Source organism: Lithobates pipiens, unplaced genomic scaffold (genome assembly GCF_037356315.1).
Source record: "Lithobates pipiens isolate NorthernLeopardFrog02 unplaced genomic scaffold, aLitPip1_a1.2 Scaffold_35, whole genome shotgun sequence".
NCBI lineage: Eukaryota > Metazoa > Chordata > Amphibia > Anura > Ranidae > Lithobates > Lithobates pipiens.
The window spans coordinates 22,075,098-22,095,071 of record NW_027507811.1 but is presented as its reverse complement, the minus strand read 5'-3'; the positions used below and the strand labels follow the sequence as shown (position 1 = coordinate 22,095,071).

Here is a 19,974-nt window from a genome sequence, read left to right as displayed (position 1 = left end):
AAGCTCAACTGAAGCACCACTGGAGCGCCTACCACTTCAACATGCTTTTTTGATGTGTTTTCGATGTGTACCACTTCAACATGCTTTTTTGATGGGCTTCTATAATGCTTCAGTGGGGCTTCTGTGGTGCTTCAGTACAGCTTCGGTGGTGTGTTAGAAAAGTTTTAAATGTTTATTGTGTGACTATTAGAAAAACCCTGAGATTGATTTTTAAGATGACTTCTCAGCACGTTGTATTAACTTACTGTATAGTTTTGTTTTAATTAACGCCTCAAGTTGTAGGATGATTAGGCTTAACCATATATGGTAGAGCAAGACTGTACAGGAAACTCTAATTAGCCAAATAAAGAACCATTTTGTACCAGGCACTCTCTGTTTTTCCTCAGCCAATAGAAGCTTGTAGCTATATTATTGTAGATATTAGGAGGGGGATATACATCTCTTTGTGTGATTCTTACTGCATCTTTTGGCTTGTAAGCATCATCCTTTTGTGTGACACATCTGAAATAAATTAATTGTCTGCTTCTCAATACATCTGGAGTTCGACTGATCCCAAGAGAAGAATAATCCTAACATTTGCTTCAAGCAAACTTTGTTTTAGACTTCTATAGAGGCTTTGAAGATGCTGTGCTAACCATTTTATTTAGTGACATGGGCTTTGGCTAGTGTTCAGAGAGCTTTAACAAAGCGTGTCTGAAGCCATGTTTGGAAGCAAGCGTAAACTAGCCCTTAATGTATGTTGAAGTTGAAGCAAGTGTAAATGAGCCCTAAGTGTACATACTCCATACCTGAGGGACTACAGTGGAAGCAAAGAATCACGGTAGTAGTTCCCTCTACTTCAGTGATTGTCAGTGTCTCCCAGGTCCTGGTTGCCTTGCTACAAAGTAACCACAGGGGACACATTCTTGGCATGGGCTCTATTAGACGAGGTGGAAATTGTGACATCTCCTACTACGGCCGGTCTGCATGTTCCCGCGAGCCGTCGTAGCTGTACGTCGGCCCTTTAACCACTTCCCGTCCGACATGGTTCAGTTATCCTGACTGGGTGTCATATAACGTCCTTCAGCATAACAGCCACATAACAGAAAGCTGTTACATTCCCCGCTCTGTGATTATCTGGCCGTCTCTCTTCTCTCTTCCCCTGCACTGGTAAAACAGCATTGATGGGCACTGGTGAGGCTGAATTGATGGGCACAGGTGAGGCTGAATTGATGGGCACTGGTAAGGCTGCATTGATGGGCACTAGTGAGGCTGCATTGATGGGTACAGGCGAGGCTGCATTGAAGAGCACAGGTGAGTCTGCATTGAAGGGCGAGGGTGAGTCTGCATTGAAGAGCACAGGTGAGGCTGCATAGATGGGCAGAAGGTGAGGCTGCATTGATGGGCCCAGGTGAGGCTGCATTGATGGGCCCAGGTGAGGCTACATTGATGGGCACAGGTGAGGCTATATTGATGGGCACAGTTGAGACTGTATTGATGAGCACAGATGAAGCTGCATTGATAGGCACAGGAGAGGCTGCATTGATTGCCCGCTCTGTGATTATCCAGCCAGCTCTCCTCCTCAGCCCTCTCTCTTCCCCTGGGAGATTTTGAAGGCTGCCTTAAAACATAACCAGTGGGAATAATCACTAATAGACGGAGGATAATAGTCATTGATGGAGATAATCCACATGGCACTGATCAGATAATTGACACATACAGATGGTGCATATCATAAAATTAGAATATCATCAAAAAGTTAATTTATTTCAGTAATTCAATTCAAAAAGTGAAATTCATATATTTTATATAGCTGTGTTACACACAGAGTGATATATTTCAAGAATTTCTTTCTTTTAATTTTGATGATTATGGCTTACAGCTAGTGAAAACCCCAAATTCAATTTCTCAGAAAATTTGAATATTACATAAGACCAATAAAAAAAAAGGATTTTTAATACAGAAATGTTGGCTTACTGAAAAGTATATCCATGTACAGTATAGTATGCACTCAATACTTGGTCGGGGCTCTTTTTACATAAATTACTGCATCAATGTGGCATGGCATGGAGGAGATCAGCCTGTAGCACTGCTGAGGTGTTATGGAAGCCCAGGTTGCTTTGATAGTGGCCTTCAGCTCATCTGCATTGTTGGGTCTGGTGTCGCTCATCTTCCTCTTGACAATACCCCACAGATTCTCTATCTATAGGGTTTAGGTCAGGCGAGTTTGCTGGCCAATCAAGCACAGTGATACCATGATCATTATTACTAATAATAAAGTATTGGTACTTTTGGCAGTGTGGGCAGGTGCCAAGTCCTGCTGGAAAATGAAATCAGCATCTCCATAAAGCTGGTCAGCAGAGGGAAGCATGAAGTGCTCCAGAATTTCCTGGTAGAGGGCTGCATTGACTTTAGACTTGATAAAACACAGTGGACCAACACCAGCAGATGACATAGCTCCCCAAATCATCATGGACTGTGGGAAATGTTGCCTTTCATTTGGAAATCAAGGTCCCAGAGCCCCTTCCCACCTCCCCCAATCCATCCTTCACTCTACCCCTCCATGTCTGCCGACCTCCAGCCGCACTTCTGCCACTCCGAGGAGGAGGGGTTGACACCACCATACATGCTGGTCTAGCACCCTCCACTGCCTTCACTACACTAGGAGAAACAACAGGTGCAGACACAGACTTGACAACCACACTTTCTGACACTGACTGGGGAACTACAGACTGGAGGGACGCTGACACCACAGAGGGCCTCAGAGACACAGATTCTGATGGGAAACTCTCACTAGGATCCCCTGGTACAAACTCTGCCAACCCAGACTCTTCTTTATCCAGATGGAAGAATTCCTCCACTAACTCTAGCTTATTGTGCAAAGCCTCAGGGCACTGGCTATAAGGGTGACCAACCTTATCATGTAGGTTACATTTAATGTTACAGTCCCTTGCCAGATGCCCCAGTTCCTGACATAAAGAACACTTCTGTTCTGGACAGTTAGAGGAGAAATGTCCCTTGACTCCACATTTATGGCACAGCTTAGGTTGACCAGGGTAAAAGATGGTAATCCTATCTCTACCAATAAAGGCAGAGGAGGGCAAATGCTTGACTACATTCCCTCACACACTCTACCTCATTGACACTGAGCACCCACCTGTCCAGATTCCTCTATCATCCACAATCTTTTTTAGGGGACACAACGTTTCACCAAACTTCCTCAACCAGACCCATAAATGCTCGGGGGGTATAGACGCATTCCTTGTCAGGATAGTCACAGTTTTTTTCAAGTGCTGTCGTGAGACAACTTTGGGGACAAGCCCCTTCCAGTCCGGCTGGCCCCTATACACATGCTCAAACCGTTCCCAAAACAAATTCAGTGATTCTGGATGCACAAAAGATAAATCATATTCAAAGGAACCAGCCGGAATGATAAGAGCATAAATATCCTTTGCCTTAAATCCCATGGCTAGGATCTTATCCACAACCACCCTCCTGATAGGTGGAATACCTCCCCCTTCCCACCTGAGCTGTACCACATTCCTGCATTTAATGGAGGAATGTCCGTTAGGTGAAAGTCGCACAACTGGCTCCCTTCTACCTCTAACAGCATGACTTTGTACCGACACAGCCTTAGCATAACTCATAACTGGGACAGATGACACATTAACTGGCTGCATAGGAACCTCTGAAATCTGGTTTGGTAAATTACTCACCACTTGATCCTCCCTCCTCCCCTCCAGCACAACAGCCCCACTCACCATAGGCCCAGAAGTACCACAGATACCAGCAGTCCCGTCATCAAGTAAAGTCCTCTGTTTTTTCAAAACACCAGCTGTTTCAGCGTTCATACAGCCCTCCTGCTCTGCAGTTTCAATGTTCATGTGACATTCCTGCTCTGCACTGTTAGTGTCCATGTGGGGCTTCTCGCAGCCAGCTCCTCCTGCATTCCCTGCTGATTGCAAGGATCTGTTGGCAGGTGCAATCTCAGGAAAGTCCTCCACACAGACATGACAGATCCTGAGACAGGGGTATTACTGGGGCCACCATGTGAAGCCACTTCCTTACCCCCCCCCTCCCATACATACTCTCGCCGTTGCTCTGACATCCACCCTCTGGCTGGTACTGGCACAGGCACTTTTTCCTTCATCTGTTGGAATCTCTCCTCATTCTCACTTTTCTCTGAACACACTGCTGCTCTCCTTCAGAGAGGCGACCCACTTCTCCTGCTTTTTCAATGCCTCTTCCAGAGACTTCAGCTTGGAGACTTCCTGTCTTACTGTTTCCAGACTTACTGTGCAGGGATTTATTTTTCCCGAGATCTTCTTTCATGACAGCATGTTTCTGTTCCTCCTTAGCAATGCGGCAAAGTCTGTTCACCACTCTATCCTGGAATACTGGTAAGGACTCCCCTTGCATAGGGACAGGCCCAGGATCCATTGCAGCTTGAGCACATGGAGTAGGCCTCAGTGCCTCTGGAGAGCCCCCACCTTCGTCTTCCCCAACATGGTCCATGCTTGCCTGGGAAAAGTCTGCAGGACAGGCCCCAGGGTTGCTGCTTCTCTCAGCTGAGACCAAAGCAGAATGAGCCAACAGCACCCTGCAGAAAAGCACCACCTAGTGGAGAAGCTCCTCTGGTGCAGAGACCGATGTGCCTGGCTCAGTCTTATCTGTACAGCACTGCGGTATATGTCAGAGCTATATAAATGTATAATAATAATAGGGTGTGACTGTGGGGAGGTCTGAGGTGAATCTCTGCTGAGAATCTGTATGGTAAATCCGATCTCTCCCTGATTGGTTTCTGTGGAAGCAGTTCAGCCAATCACAGTAAAGAGCTCTGATGGAGATAATCGAGCAGAAACCGCCCGGTGACTGTGATCCTGTCCTGTGATTGGCTGGTGTGGAGGGAGTCCAGCCAATGGCAGTGGAGGAGGTATGAAGCTGGAACTCTGAGGTGACTGGCTCTTCTATGACTGAATACTCCATTTTGTTTTACATTGGTGACAGAAGTGACGGTGGAATGGGTTCTGTTTTCTGTCACAGGAAATGTGGTAAAGGTAAAATAATATCAGAGTCACATTTTTATATCCCTCTATATGTAGTGTCTTCTGGAGATAAAAGACGTCACAGTGACTATGGAGGAAGAGGACGGACATGACGGGGGTGTTACTGGGTGTAAATATAAAATAAGATCTTATTACCTCCTCTGCTACCAGTTCCAGCAATGTCTCCGCTCTACTTCCTCACAACTTTGAACTTCCTGCCTGCAGGTGACATCACTTCCTGTCTTCCACTCAGTAGAGGAGAGATCACCACCTACTGCACAGTGTAAGTACTGCAGCCCCCAATAAAGCGTATCTCTAATAATGCTGAGGAAACAAATCCTCTCCTGGAATTCTCTATGCATTTGTCAATAGCCAAAGATTATGTCACTGTTGCAAGAGGTTAAACTGCCTGAAAAGACGCTCTTCCTGCTGAACGGTCACTTTTAAATTTGATTCTGTACTAGTTCATATCCCTCAGGCCGCCGCTCTCGGTGTTTGATAATCCTTTGCCTACTAGCCCAGAAAACGGCCATTACTGATATCAGAGGTTCAGCTCCCATTGACTTCAAAAGGTTCAGACTTGGGAACCAAACATCAGTAACATTCGCTGAACCTGCATTTATTCAAACCCGGGTACGTTCAGCTCATCCCATTTTATAAATTATGGCAAAAACAAAAGAAAGAAAAATAAACTGAAAATGATGCACCAAATTATAAAGTACACACATTATTTTAAAAATATTTGACAATGTTCTAAATTGATTATCAATGTACACAAGACTCATTTATTTAAAAGTGACAAAAAACATAAATCGTTATAAACAGTCAATACATGCTATATTACAATGTATTCTATACTATCACCACCTTCAGATATCTTTATAGTGTGAACAAAGCGAAAGCGATCGTCATTCAAAATAAATTAATACATAACCAATAAATGAACACGTTACTGCAAAAATAATAACAAACGTTTTTTTTAAATATAGACTTGTATGAAGCCTTAACACATTGTTGCTACTATTTATGCTACTAAATATTTTACAGCAGCTCCCTCCTCCACCATCCACACTACATTCTCCAACAGATCTCCTCCACCATCCACATTACAGTCTCCGACAGATCTCCTCCACCCTCCACACTACATTCTCCGACAGCTCTCCTCCACCATCCACACTACATTCTCCGACAGATCTCCTCCACCATCCACACTACATTCTCCGACAGATCTCCTCCACCATCCACACTACATTCTCCGACAGCTCTCCTCCACCATCCACACTACATTCTCCGACAGATCTCCTCCACCATCCACACTACATTCTCCGACAGATCTCCTCCACCATCCATACTACATTCTCCGACAGATCTCCTCCACCATCCACACTACATTCTCCAACAGATCTCCTCCACCATCCACACTACATTCTCCAACAGATCTCCTCCACCATCCACATTACAGTCTCCGACAGATCTCCTCCACCATCCACACTACATTCTCCGACAGATCTCCTCCACCATCCACACTACATTCTCCGACAGATCTCCTCCACCATCCACACTACATTCTCCGACAGATCTCCTCCACCATCCACACTACATTCTCCGACAGATCTCCTCCACCATCCACACTACATTCTCCGACAGATCTCTTCCCACCATCCCCACTACATTCTCCGACAGATCTCCTCCACCATCCACACTACATTCTCCGACAGATCTCCTCCACCATCCACACTACATCCTCCGACAGATCTCCTCCACCATCCACACTACATTCTCCGACAGATCTCCTCCACCATCCACTCTACATTCTCCGACAGATCTCCTCCACCATCCACACTACATTCTCCGACAGCTCTCCTCCACCATCCACACTACATTCTCCGACAGATCTCCTCCCACCATCCACACAACATTCTCCGACAGCTCTCCTCCACCATCCACACTACATTCTCCGACAGCTCTCCTCCACCATCCACATTACAGTCTCCGACAGATCTCCTCCACCATCCACACTACATTCTCCGACAGATCTCCTCCACCATCCACACTACATTCTCCAACAGATCTCCTCCCACCATCCACACTACATTCTCAGACAGCTCTCCTCCACCATCCACACTACATTCTCAGACAGTTCTCCTCCCACCATCCACACTACATTCTCCGACAGCTCTCCTCCCACCATCTACACTACATTCTCCCACAGCTCTCCTCCACCATACACACTACATTCTCCGACAGCTCTCCTCCACCATCAACATTACATTCTCCGACAGATCTCCTCCACCATCCACACTACATTCTCCGACAGCTCTCCTCCACCATCCACACTACATTCTCAGACAGATCTCCTCCACCATCCACACTACATTCTCCGACAGATCTCCTCCACCATCCACACTACATTCTCCGACAGCTCTCCTCCCACCATCCACACTACATTCACCGACAGATCTCCACCCACCATCCACACTACATTCTCTGACAGCTCTCCTCCCACCATCCACACTACATTCTCCGACAGCTCTCCCCCCACCATCCACACTACATTCTCCGACAGATCTCCTCCACCATCCACACTACATTCTCCGACAGATCTCCACCCACCATCCACACTACATTCTCTGACAGCTCTCCTCCCACCATCCACACTACATTCTCCGACAGCTCTCCCCCCACCATCCACACTACATTCTCCGACAGATCTCCTCCACCATCCACACTACATTCTCCGACAGATCTCCTCCCACCATCCATACTACATTCTCCGACAGCTCTCCTCCACCATCCACTCTACATTCTCCGACAGCTCTCCTCCCACCATCCACACTACATTCTCCCACAGCTCTCCTCCCACCATCCACACTACATTCTCCGACAGCTCTTCACAGACAGATCTCCGGTGTATTCCCTCTGAAGTCTAATCAGACTTATTTTTTTGTAAAACAAATCAAGTCAGAATGCTTTAAGGACATTATGCGTTGTGTCTTCTCTGATGTGTAACAAGATCTCCTTTCTGATTGAAAGATTTCCCACACTCAGTACATGAATAAGGACGCTCGCCCGTGTGAATTCTCTTATGTCTAACAAGGTCTCCTTGATGAGTGAAACATTTTCCACATTCTGAACATAAATAAGGACGCTCACCTGTGTGAATTCTCTGGTGTTTCACAAGGTTTCCTTTCAGAGTGAAAGATTTCCCACACTCTGAACATGAAAAAGGACGCTCACCTGTGTGTGTTCTCAGGTGTTCAATAAAGCTTACTTTTTTAAGGAAAGATTTCCCACACTCTGAACATAAATAAGGACGCTCGCCCATGAGAATTTTTTGGTATTTCACATTTAAAGTGAAAGATTTCCCATGATCTGAACATGAATTAGGACTCTCACTCGTGTGATTTCTCTGAGGTTTCACAAGGTTTCCTTTAGAAATAAAAGATTTCCCGTCCAGAGTGGAAGGTTTCTCGTACTCTGAACATGAAGGAGGATGCTTGCCTGTGTGAATTCTCTGGTGTTTCACAAGGTCTCCATTACAAATAAAAGATTTCCCGCACTCTGTACATAAATAAGGACGCTCACCCGTGTGAATTCTCTGGTGTTTCACAAGGTCTCCTTTAGAAATAAAAGATTTCCCACACTCTGCACATAAATAAGGACGCTCACCCGTGTGAATTCTCTGGTGTTTCACAAGGTCTCCTTTAGAAATAAAAGATTTCCCGCACTCTGTACATGAATAAGGACGCTCACCTGTGTGAATTCTCTGGTGTTTAACAAAGTCTCCGTTACAAGTAAAAGATTTCCCGCACTCTGTACATAAATAGGGACGCTCACCAGTGTGAATTCTCTGGTGTTTAACAAGGTCTCCTTTAGAATTAAAACACTTTCCGCACTCTGTACATGAATAAGGACGTTCACCTGTGTGAATTCTCTGGTGTTCAATAAGTGCTCCTTTGTGAGTCAAACATTTCCCGCACTCTGAACATAAGAATAGATTCTGAGCTTGGTGAGCTCCTTCATGGGGCGAGGAAGATTCCTCGGGATTAGAAGGATCTGTTGATGGATCTGCAGTGTGAGATCTTACATGGATATTTCCAATCATAGTATGTGATTGATGAGAAGATTCCCCCTGATCAGAGGGATCCATTAATGTCTCCGGACAGGAAGGTCTGTGATGTATATTTTGTGTATTTGGATTTCCTCCTGGAGGATCCTGTGTGATGACATTATCTTCTGACTTACAATCAGCAGATAATAGAAGACGTCTCTCCGAGGAATTCCTGACATCACATCCATCTGTTGGAAAGAAATAGAAAGAAAAAACAAAAAGGAATAAATGTCAGTAGTTCAAATTCTTTATATTATGTAATAGCTATGACTACGGCGTCATTAGCCAAAACATGGTAGTGGTTTGTTGCTACACTGGAGTCCCGAGTGTCCTGACGGGAGGATGGTCTAGGTCCCCAATCCAGACTATTACCAGTGAAGAGACTCTCTTGGCTTTTCAGAAATTCCAACACAGGTCGCTGGTGGTTGATTGTATTCAAAGACGGAAATGAACTGTTGCCGAGGTTAGGTAGCAACCTTTCAAAATACATATATCACTTTGTGATGCTCCAAACAGGACCTTGCAGGGGAGGGGGAACCTCTGCTCTTGCAACAGATTCCTGGACTTTACTTACTATTAAGGATGAGCTCAGGCATGTTCGCATGGAACACGTGCAGAGCCCACCAGGAAGTCGGCGCAGCGCTGCGCTAATCACAGGCAGTGAGACATTCCCCCGATGTGCGGCCACAGAGATCGGGCAATGTCTCACTTCCCGTGATTAGCGCAGTGCTGCGCCCACTTCCTGATGGGGCTCTGCACGTGGAGCATGCGAACACGCCTGAGCTCATCCCTACTTACTATATACAGTGCCTAGAAAAAGTATCCATACTCCTTAAAAAATGTCCACATTTTGTCACGTTACAACCAAAAACGTAAAATGTGTTTTATTGGAATTTTATGTGATAGACCAACACAAAGTGGCACATAATTGTAACGTGGAAGGAAAATGATAAATGGTTCTAAAACATTTTTTATAATGAAATATGTGAAAAGTGTGGGGGGCATTTGTATAGCGCTCCCCTGAGTCAATACTTTGTAGAACCACCTTTCGCTGCAATTACAGCTGCAAGTTTTTTTGGGGATGTCTCTACCAGCTTTGCACATCTACAGAGTGATATTTTTGCCCATTCTTCTATGCAAAATATCTCAAGCTCTGTCAGATTGGATGGAGAGCATCTGTGAACAGCAATTTTCAAGTCTTGCCACAGATTATCAGTTGGATTTTGGTCTGGCCTTTGACTGGGCCATTCTAACACATGAATATGCTTTGATCTAAACCATTCCATTGTAGCTCTGGCTGTATGTTTAGGGTCGTTGTCCTGCTGGAAGGTGAACCTCCGCCCCAGTCTCAAGTCTTTTGTACACTCTAAGCCCTTGTACACACGGTCGGAGATTCCGACAGAATGTGTCCGATTGGACCGTTTTGACGGATATTCCGACTGTGTGTGGTCTCCATCGGACTGTTTCCGTTGGAGTATCCGACGGACCAAGTTTTCCAACTTGTTGGTAAAATTTTCTGACAAAATGCTCCGCTCGGACATACTCCGATCATGTGTAGAGTATTCCGATCGGACAAAGTGCCACGCATGCTCAGATCAAATTTCTACATCAAAGCTATTGGCTACTAGCCTGAACGTAGTCCCGTCGTAACGAAATAACGTCATCACGTTCTGAACTATTGGATTTTCTGACAACTTTGTCCGACCGTGTGTATGCAACAGTTTCGGACAAAATCTGACGGATTTGGTTGTCGGAATGTCCGACCGTGCAAGGGCTAACAGGTTTTCTTCTAAGATTGTCCTGTATTTGGCTCCATCCATCTTCCCATCAACTCTGACTAGCTTTCCTGTCCCTGCTGAAGAAAAGCATCTCCACAACATGATGCTGCCATCACCATGTTTCATGGTGGTGATGGGGTGTTCAGGGTGATGTGCAGTGTTAGTTTTCCACCACACATAGCATTTGGTTTTCATGCCAAAGAGTTCAATTTTGGTCTCATCTGACCAGAGCACCTTCTTCCACATGTTTGCTGTGTCCCCCCACATGGCTTCTCACAAACTGCAAACGGGACTTCTTATGGCTTTCTTTCACCAATGTCTTTCTTCTTGTCACTCTTCCATAAAAGGCAGATTTGTGGAGAGACGACTAATAGTTGTCCTGTGGACAGATTCTCCCACCTGAGCTGTGGATCTCTGCAGCTCCTCCAGAGTTACCACGGACCTCTTGGCTGCTTCTCTGATGAATGCTCTCCTTGCCCGGCCTGTCAGTTTAGGTGGACAGCCATGTCTTGGTAGGTTTACAGTTGTGCCCATACTCTTTCCATTTTCGGGTAATGGATTGAACAGAGCTCCGTGAGACATTCAAAGCTTGGGATATTTTTTTTTATAACCTCACCCTGCTTTAACCTTCTCCACAACTTCATTCCTAACCTGTCTGGTGTGTTCCTTGGCCTTCATCATGCCGTTTGTTCACTAAGGTTCTCTAAAAAACCTCTGAGGGCTTCACAAAACAGCTGTATTTATACTGAGGTTAAATTACACACAGGTGGACTCTATTTAATAATTAAGTGACTTCTGAAGGCAATTGGTTCCACTAGATTTTAGTTAGGGGTATCAGAATAAAGGGGGCTGAATACAAATGCACACCACATATTTATTTGTAAAAATAAATGTAGAAAACCATTTATTATTTTCCTTCCACTTCACAACTATGTGCCACTTTGTGTTGGTCTATCACATAAAATCCCAATAAAATACATTTACGCATTTGGTTTTAACATGACAAAATGTGGAAAATGTCAAGGGGTATACTTTTTCAAGGAACTGGTATTGTGTTTCTCTGCATTGAAATTCAAAAAAAAGTGTATCCCCCCTCAAAAATGCATTGGAAAAACCGCTGCGCAAATACTTTGTGGCATGAAAACACAATTTTATTCTCTAGGGCCTCTGCTTAATAAAATATATAATGTTTGGGGTGCTAACTAATTTTCTAGAAAAAATATACAAATTTTTACATACGTAAATGAGAGAGTGTCAGAAAGGGGACCGGAGCTCAAGTGGTTAAGTCAATATGTTTTTAGTGTTAAAGATGTAATGCATTGCCGATGCATTGGAATATTATCCTTGAGGGGATAGTGCTCCCAAAATGAGGGAAACTGTGGTGGATTTGTTGCTGTTTTCTCCTCCAGATATAAATATTTGAGAGAGTTCTGTACTGCAAGAAGCAATTTATTGCACTATACTCTATAAATTTGTTTGCTTACTGCTTATAGATAGAAAATGGTAGGGATCTACCTGGTAACATAATATAATGCCTTGTTACTTTTATTCTAAGACCAAATTTCAGTGTATGGCTGACTTTGCCTTGTGACAGCCTCTATTGTACAATGTGATTATTATAACTTTCAATTTCTTTCATTTATGTGAAATTTACCATTTTAACCTTTCCCTATCTACTTGCAGGACACTCAGCTTTTGGCAGCAAGGGCTATTTTTGCAGGATGCTATGATAGCAATCAAGTGATCAGGGACCAGTCTTCCCAGATCCCGGTCATTTGTATGAGACCCAGACCTCAGTCCTTGTGCTGGAAATGGTTTCTTCTGTAATTTCTGTTACCTACCTGTGTTGGTAGGTAGATTACTTTCATCCTGTTCACTCTTTATAATCACCCCAACCTCCTCCATGGACGGCTGATCACCCCCCACATACGTCTCTTCTTCTTCCTCTTTAACCTCAACTTTTATATTAATCCGTTCTTCACCCTAAACCCCAAAATAATAGAAAACATTTATTAAAGCCGAACTCCAGGCAGATATATAAAATACACAAAACACAGCACTGAGAGAGCAGAGGGAAAGCAAGGTGAGCTCATTGGTTTGCTTCTACTTTCTTCACTGTCCATTCACGGCACAGGACCGGTAGGTGCTGCAAACCTGAAACAGGGAAAAATTCAGGTCTACTATCCTGCATATTCCAGAACAGGTCACCTGCCCATTTCCTGTGAATCCAGGTGTGCAGCTTTGCCCAAATTTTAATAACGTCCTTGATAGAAAGTGGGGAATATAATAATTTGATCCCCTGCAGATTTTGTAAGTTTGCTTATTTACAAAGAAATTAAGGGTCTGTAATTTTTATCATAGATGTATTATAAATGATAGATACAGAATATCAACCAAAAATCCCCCCCCTCCAAAAAATAAAATAATGCTATACATTAAGTTGCAGTTTAGTGAGTAAAATAATTATTTGATCGCCAAGCAAAACATGACTTGGTACTTGGTGGAGAAACCCTTGTTGGCAAGCATGAGGTACGACGTTTCTTGTAGATAGTGACCAGGTTTCCACACATCTCAGGAGGGATTTTGGTCCACTCTTCTTTACAGATTTTCTCTAAATCCTTAGGGTTTCTTGGCTCTCACTTGGCAACTTGAAGTTTCAGCTCCCTCTATAAATTTTCTATAGGATTAAGGTCTGGAGACTGGCTAGGCCACTCCACTACCTTAATGTGATTCTTCTTGAGCCACTCCTTTGTTGCTTGGGGGTATGTTTTCGATCATTGTCATGCTGAAAGACCCAACTTCAGTGTTCTGGCTGAGGGAAGAAGGTTCTCATCCAAGATTTTACAATACATGGCCCAGTCTATTGGCCCTCAATGCAATGTCGGCCTGTACCCTTAGCAGAGAAACAGCCCCAAAGCATAATGTATCCACCTCCGAGCTTGACTGTGGGGATGATGTTCTTAGGGTCAAAGTCAAAGTTTTTCTTCCTCCAAACATGACGTTAATGACCACAGCACTATCTCCCAATCCTTCCCTGAATCATTTAGATGTTCATTGTCATGACTGTACATGTGCCTTCTTGTGGAGGGGGACTCACTGTGTTTGAAAGAAGAAAAATGCTGACCATGACCCTAGGAACACCACCCCTACAGTCAAGCACGGAGATAGGTACAGACCGACTTTGCCTCATTGAGGGACCAATGGATGGGGCCATGTATTGTAAAATCTTGGATGAGAACCTTCTTCCTTCAGCAAGAACACTGAAGATGGGTCATGGATGGGTCTTTCAGTATGACAATGACAATGACCCAAAACATACTGTCAAGGGCAACAAAGGAGTCCCTCAAGAAAAAAAACACATTAAGGTCATGAAGTGGCCTAGCCAGTCTTCAGACCTTAATCCTATAAAAAAAAAATTATGGAGGGAGCTGAATTTTTCGAGATGCCAAGAGACAGCCAAGAAACCTTAATGATTTAGAGAAGATCTGTAAAGAGTGGACCAAAATTCCTCTGTACTCCCAGGATTCCACACAGGAAGCAAACCTGGTAAACAAATACAAGAAACATCTTACCTCTGTGATTGCCAACAAGGGTTTCTCCACCAAGTACTAAGTTGTGTTTTGCTTGGGGATCAAATAATTATTTTACTCATTGAACTGAAACTCAATTTATAACATTTGTATCGTGTTTTTGCTGGATTATTGGTTGATATTCTGTCTCTATCATTTAAAATACACCTATGATAAAAATTATAGACTCTTCATTTCTTTGTAATTGGGCAAACTTACAAAATCTTCAGGGGATCAAATAATTCATTTTCCCCACTGTAGGTGTAGGCCATTTATTTACCTCATGAAGCCTGACTGAAAAGCTCCTAAGACATTGCTAATAGAGGCCCAGCAGTTACTGTTGACCTCCACCATCACAGAAGTGATCTGTCAAATACTGAGTTCAGTGCATCAGAGGGCATGTGAGGGGGCTCAAATCACAGACAATATCCTAGGAGTTTTCCACTCAGGCGTTACGAGATAGGTAAATGGTCTACACCTATAGTAAGGGCAATTATTCAACTTTGGTCAAAGCCTCGCAGCTGTTTTTTATCTACAGACATCCCTTTTCTGAATAGGGTGTTTTTTTTTTTTTTTGGTAAGGGGTGAACTATGCCTTTAAAACACGAGACTACATAGAAGAAAGTCATCTCACAAAGTCTTGAATCACTTTTGTGTTCTATACAACAAGTCCACTTACCTGATGATGGTGAAGGATGGTATGATCTTCCTGTGTGGAATGCCGGGAGTGCAGAGGATGGGCACATCTCTCTGGTGGGTTTGGGTCACTGAATGGCTCCATCACAATAACCTTGAAGGAGGCTTTGTGTCCTGAATACTTCTCCTTCACATCAACCTCAACATCTTCATTTTTTATCTCTTTTTTAAGCTTATGTGAAAATGTGTGATCTTCTTGTGAGGAATCCCAGGAAGACAAAGGACGGGGACATCCCTCTGGTAGGTTCCCATTACTGGATCCATCTGTAGGAAACACACACACTGACTGAATACATTGTTTCTATGTGTTTATCAGATGATGGGGGATCTAGGTGGACCCTCCGTACTGCTCTCTCCTTTACAATAAAGTCTCCTCTTACCCGGTGATGTGAGTGGCGGCTGATTCTCCATCATGACGTCCTTGTAGAGATCCTTGTGTCCTTCTAAATACTCCTCCACAGTGACTGTAACATCCTGACACCTTATAGGAACCTGACACACACAATAATACAGTCACCATCCAGACACATCCCTTGTCTGTTACTGGATAATGTCCCAGAATTCCCGGCACCGCTCACCTCTCCTGTCAGCAGATCAGTGATCCTCTTGGTGACTTTTAGAATCTTCTTGTCGTTGTTTCTCTTGGGTTTCAGGCAGTGAGGTAAAGGCACTGTGAAGGTTAAATGGTCACCAAACGTCACTGGAGGAAAACTCTACAATAAAAGGAGCAACAATAATGTCATGTGACCTCCCAGAATCCCCCTCACCTTTCCAGTCAGGTCTGTGTTTTATCAACAGAGATTAGAATGATGTTATGTGACCTCCCAGACTCCTCCTCACCTCTCCGGTCAGCAGGTAGATGATCTCAAGGGCGAGGTTCAATATCTCCTCAGTCGTGTGTCTCGGGTCCTCCTCCATCCTCATTGATGAGATCATCTGATCCATACAAGACTCTGATCCCTGTAGAATGATAATATAGCGGCTTCGCTGGTCATTAGATCTCAAGTACAGATTCATTTTAAACACATTGAAAGAGGGCACTACTCATGTGTAATTTGGTTAAAAGGTACGCACTTCACTACTGCCATATATTCAACAATATTGGAGTATTGGAAGTGCCGTATATAAATGACACTTCAGAAAACACACATGGGTGGCCAGTGAGCCTATAAATAACTGTAATATGAATCCTTAGATGGCGTACAGGACAAATCTGATTGGCTATGTGATCACTCTGATAATCCGAAGCTCTGGATGGACAGTTGGATAAATGGTTCTATGTTTAGGATGTATTCGGTCTATAAACCAGACGTTCTGGAGGGACAGTTGGATAAATGGCTCTATATTTAGGATGTATGTGGTCTATAAACCAGAGGCTCTGGATGGACAGTTGGATAAATGGTTCTATGTTTAGGATGTATCTAGTCTATAAACCAGAGGCTCTGGATGGACAGTTGGATAAATGGTTCTATATTTAGGATGTATCCGGTCTATAAACCAGAGGTTCTGGAGGAACAGTTGGATAAATGGCTCCATATTTAGGATGTATCGGGTCTATGTATGAATGTGAATTAGGGACCTTAGATTGTAAGCTTCTTGAGGATAGAGACTGATGTGAATGTACAATATATATATATATATATATATGTAAAGTGCTCCATAAATTGACAACGCTATACAATTACCTGCAATAAATAAATGACCTCCTCTGCTGCCAGTTCCCACAATTTCTCCTATCTACTCCTATGAAGTCTCCTTTCACATAAACCGTTCTGTTTATATTTCTACATCATTTCCTGCTTCTATCTTACATCACTTCCTGCCCCTACCTTACATCACTTCCTATCTGTACGTTTGGAAGTGAGATCACCACCTTGTGGTAAATATAAATTCTGCAGTCGCAGACACAGCATCCATTTCTCTTTTATGTTATATCCATGATTACACATGCAGAGTATTAGTTAGAGGTTGTAAACCCTTACAGACCACTTTTTACTATAGGTAAGCCTGTAATAAGGCTTACCTGTAGCTACCCCGGATATCTCCTAAACCTGTTTGGAAGATATTCCCTGTATCAGCATGTGCCGATGTCAGCATGTGCCGATGTCAGCATGTGCCGATGTCATCCTAAACATAGACCAGATACATCCTAAACATAGAACCATTTATCCAACTGTCCATCCAGAGCCTCTGGTTTATAGACCAGATATATCCTAAACATAGAACCATTTATCCAACTGTCCATCCAGAGCCTCTGGTTTATAGACCCGATACATCCTAAATATAGAACCATTTATCCAACTGTCAATCCAGAGCCTCTGGTTTATAGATCAGATACATCCTAAATATAGAACCATTTATCCAACTGTCCATCCAGAGCCTCTGGTTTATAGACCGAATACATCCTAAATATAGAACCATTTATCCAACTGTCCATCCAGAGCTTCGGATTATCAGAGTGATCACATAGCCAATCAGATTTGTTCTGTACGCCATCTAAGGATTCATATTACAGTTATTTATAGGCGCACTGGCCACCCATGTGTGTTTTCTGAAGTGTCATTTATATACGGCACTTCCAATACTCCAATATTGTTGAATATATGGCAGTAGTGAAGTGCGTACCTTTTAACCAAATTACACATGAGTAGTGCCCTCTTTCAATTTGTTTAAAATTAATCTGTACTTGAGATCTAATGACCAGCGAAGCCGCTATATTATCATTCTACAGGGATCAGAGTCTTGTATGGATCAGATGATCTCATCAATGAGGATGGAGGAGGACCCGAGACACACGACTGAGGAGATATTGAACCTCGCCCTTGAGATCATCTACCTGCTGACCGGAGAGGTGAGGAGGAGTCTGGGAGGTCACATAACATCATTCTAATCTCTGTTGATAAAACACAGACCTGACTGGAAAGGTGAGGGGGATTCTGGGAGGTCACATGACATTATTGTTGCTCCTTTTATTGTAGAGTTTTCCTCCAGTGACGTTTGGTGACCATTTAACCTTCACAGTGCCTTTACCTCACTGCCTGAAACCCAAGAGAAACAACGACAAGAAGATTCTAAAAGTCACCAAGAGGACCACTGATCTGCTGACAGGAGAGGTGAGCGGTGCCGGGAATTCTGGGACATTATCCAGTAACAGACAAGGGATGTGTGTGTCATCGGCACATGCGCACTGAAGCAACGGCACATTCGCGCCGCTGCTTCAGCTAGTGTGCTGTTACTGGCGGCTCCCGTGCCGTCATCACGGCTCTGGCCAATCACAGCACTGGAGCCCGCGATGGCCGGAAGTAACTCTGGGAGCGATGTTGCCGTCTGGAGCTGTGTACGAGGACCGCTACAGGGGCTTTGATCTCAGATTACATAGTAAGGTTGAATAAAGACACCAGTCCATCCAGTTCAACCTGTCTACAATTGTCCCTATCCCTGTACATTGCACACTCACATCGGTCCCTACCCTCAAGGAACCCACAATCCATGGTCCCCATTCATATACCAGGGCCAATTTTGGACAGAAGCCAATTAATCTACCTGCATGTCTTTGGAGTGTGGGAGGAAACCGGAGTACCCGGAGGAAACCCACAGGCACAGGGAGAACATGCAAACTCCAGGCAGGTAGTGTCGTGGTTGGGATTTGAACCAGCAACCACTGTGCCGCCCCAGGTGAGTATTTCATAATAAGCTAGTAAGCTCAATGTGTCTTTGTCTTACAGGTTTTTTTTTTTCTTGTGGGTTTACAACCACTTTAAAGAGGAAGTAAACCCCTCAGGCATTTTTGTACCTATAGGTAAACCTATAATAAGGCATACCTATAGGTACTGTAAATATCTCCTAAACTAGTTCCGTTTAGGTGGTGCTTACAGTATACATGTGCCAGTGAAGTAATCGGCGCATGCGCTCTGAAGAAACATCCGCCTGTGCCGTTTATTCAGGGCCCGTCCCATGACTGGCGGCTTCCAAGGAGTGACGTCGTTGCGACTGTGGCCAATCACAGCACCGGTGCCCGTGAACCCGGAAGTATTCATGTTGAATAAACTAGAGGAGTTTGGAATCTTAGAAAGCGTAAAGGCAGCTAGTGAACTATTTTCTCCACTGACGGAAGAAGTAACAGGCGCAAATGGAGCCCTACCTGACAACCCCGGCCTGGCGAACAAATACTGCTATGATGAAGGATGGTTAATAAACATGACTATAGATGTTCCCTCTGAACTGGATGATCTGATGAGCGAAGATGCATATGAGAAATATGTGAAGTCCACTGAGGAACACCGATCCCATGAAGGAACATGTCCCACAAGACATCTTAATCATCTTTAGCGTTAGGCCCCTTTCACACTGAGGCGCTTGTAAACTGCCAGTAAAACCCTGAGCACTTTTGAAGAGCTTTACAGGCGCTTTTCATTCATTTCAATGGTGAGGGGCATTTTTTTTTACCACCCTGCCAGCGCACTGCCCCAGTGTGAAAGCATTCATTGATTTTAATGAAAATAGGTTTTGGTGAGCTTTTCAGGTGCTTTTTTTTTTTTTTTTTTTTTTAGCGTGAAAGCGCCTGAAAAGTGCCTCATTGTGAAAGGGATCTGAGTAGAGGTTTACGCCCATGTTAGTGCTATGTGCCTAATACAGAGGTAACTGTTAACTAAGCTTCCCGCCATGTAACTTAATTTGGACTGGCCGACACAGAAGCAGCTTCAGGATCCTCCGAAAATTAGGTGTTTTTTTATTGTAAAGGAGAAATTACTCTGAAATTTTACAGTTACTACAATTATAATTATCCGGATAGGATA

General features: G+C 43.9%; 2 protein-coding genes across 14 annotated transcripts in view; both read right to left on the bottom strand.

Moving 5' to 3' along the window:
* Positions 1-16,882, bottom strand: part of LOC143956386 (uncharacterized) — a 30,702-nt gene extending 13,820 nt beyond the window's left edge. Inside the window, 8 exon segments of the mRNA XM_077466604.1 lie at positions 3,491-3,496; positions 8,011-9,323; positions 12,755-12,896; positions 15,162-15,442; positions 15,559-15,670; positions 15,757-15,891; positions 16,019-16,138; positions 16,864-16,882. Of these exon segments, the coding sequence (XP_077322730.1) occupies positions 3,491-3,496; positions 8,011-9,323; positions 12,755-12,896; positions 15,162-15,442; positions 15,559-15,670; positions 15,757-15,891; positions 16,019-16,123 (2,094 nt within the window). The 5' untranslated portion in view covers positions 16,124-16,138; positions 16,864-16,882.
* LOC143956163 (uncharacterized) overlaps positions 1-19,974 on the bottom strand; it is a 309,704-nt gene that overhangs the window by 142,459 nt on the left and 147,271 nt on the right. The gene's annotated exons all lie outside the window — the stretch shown is intronic.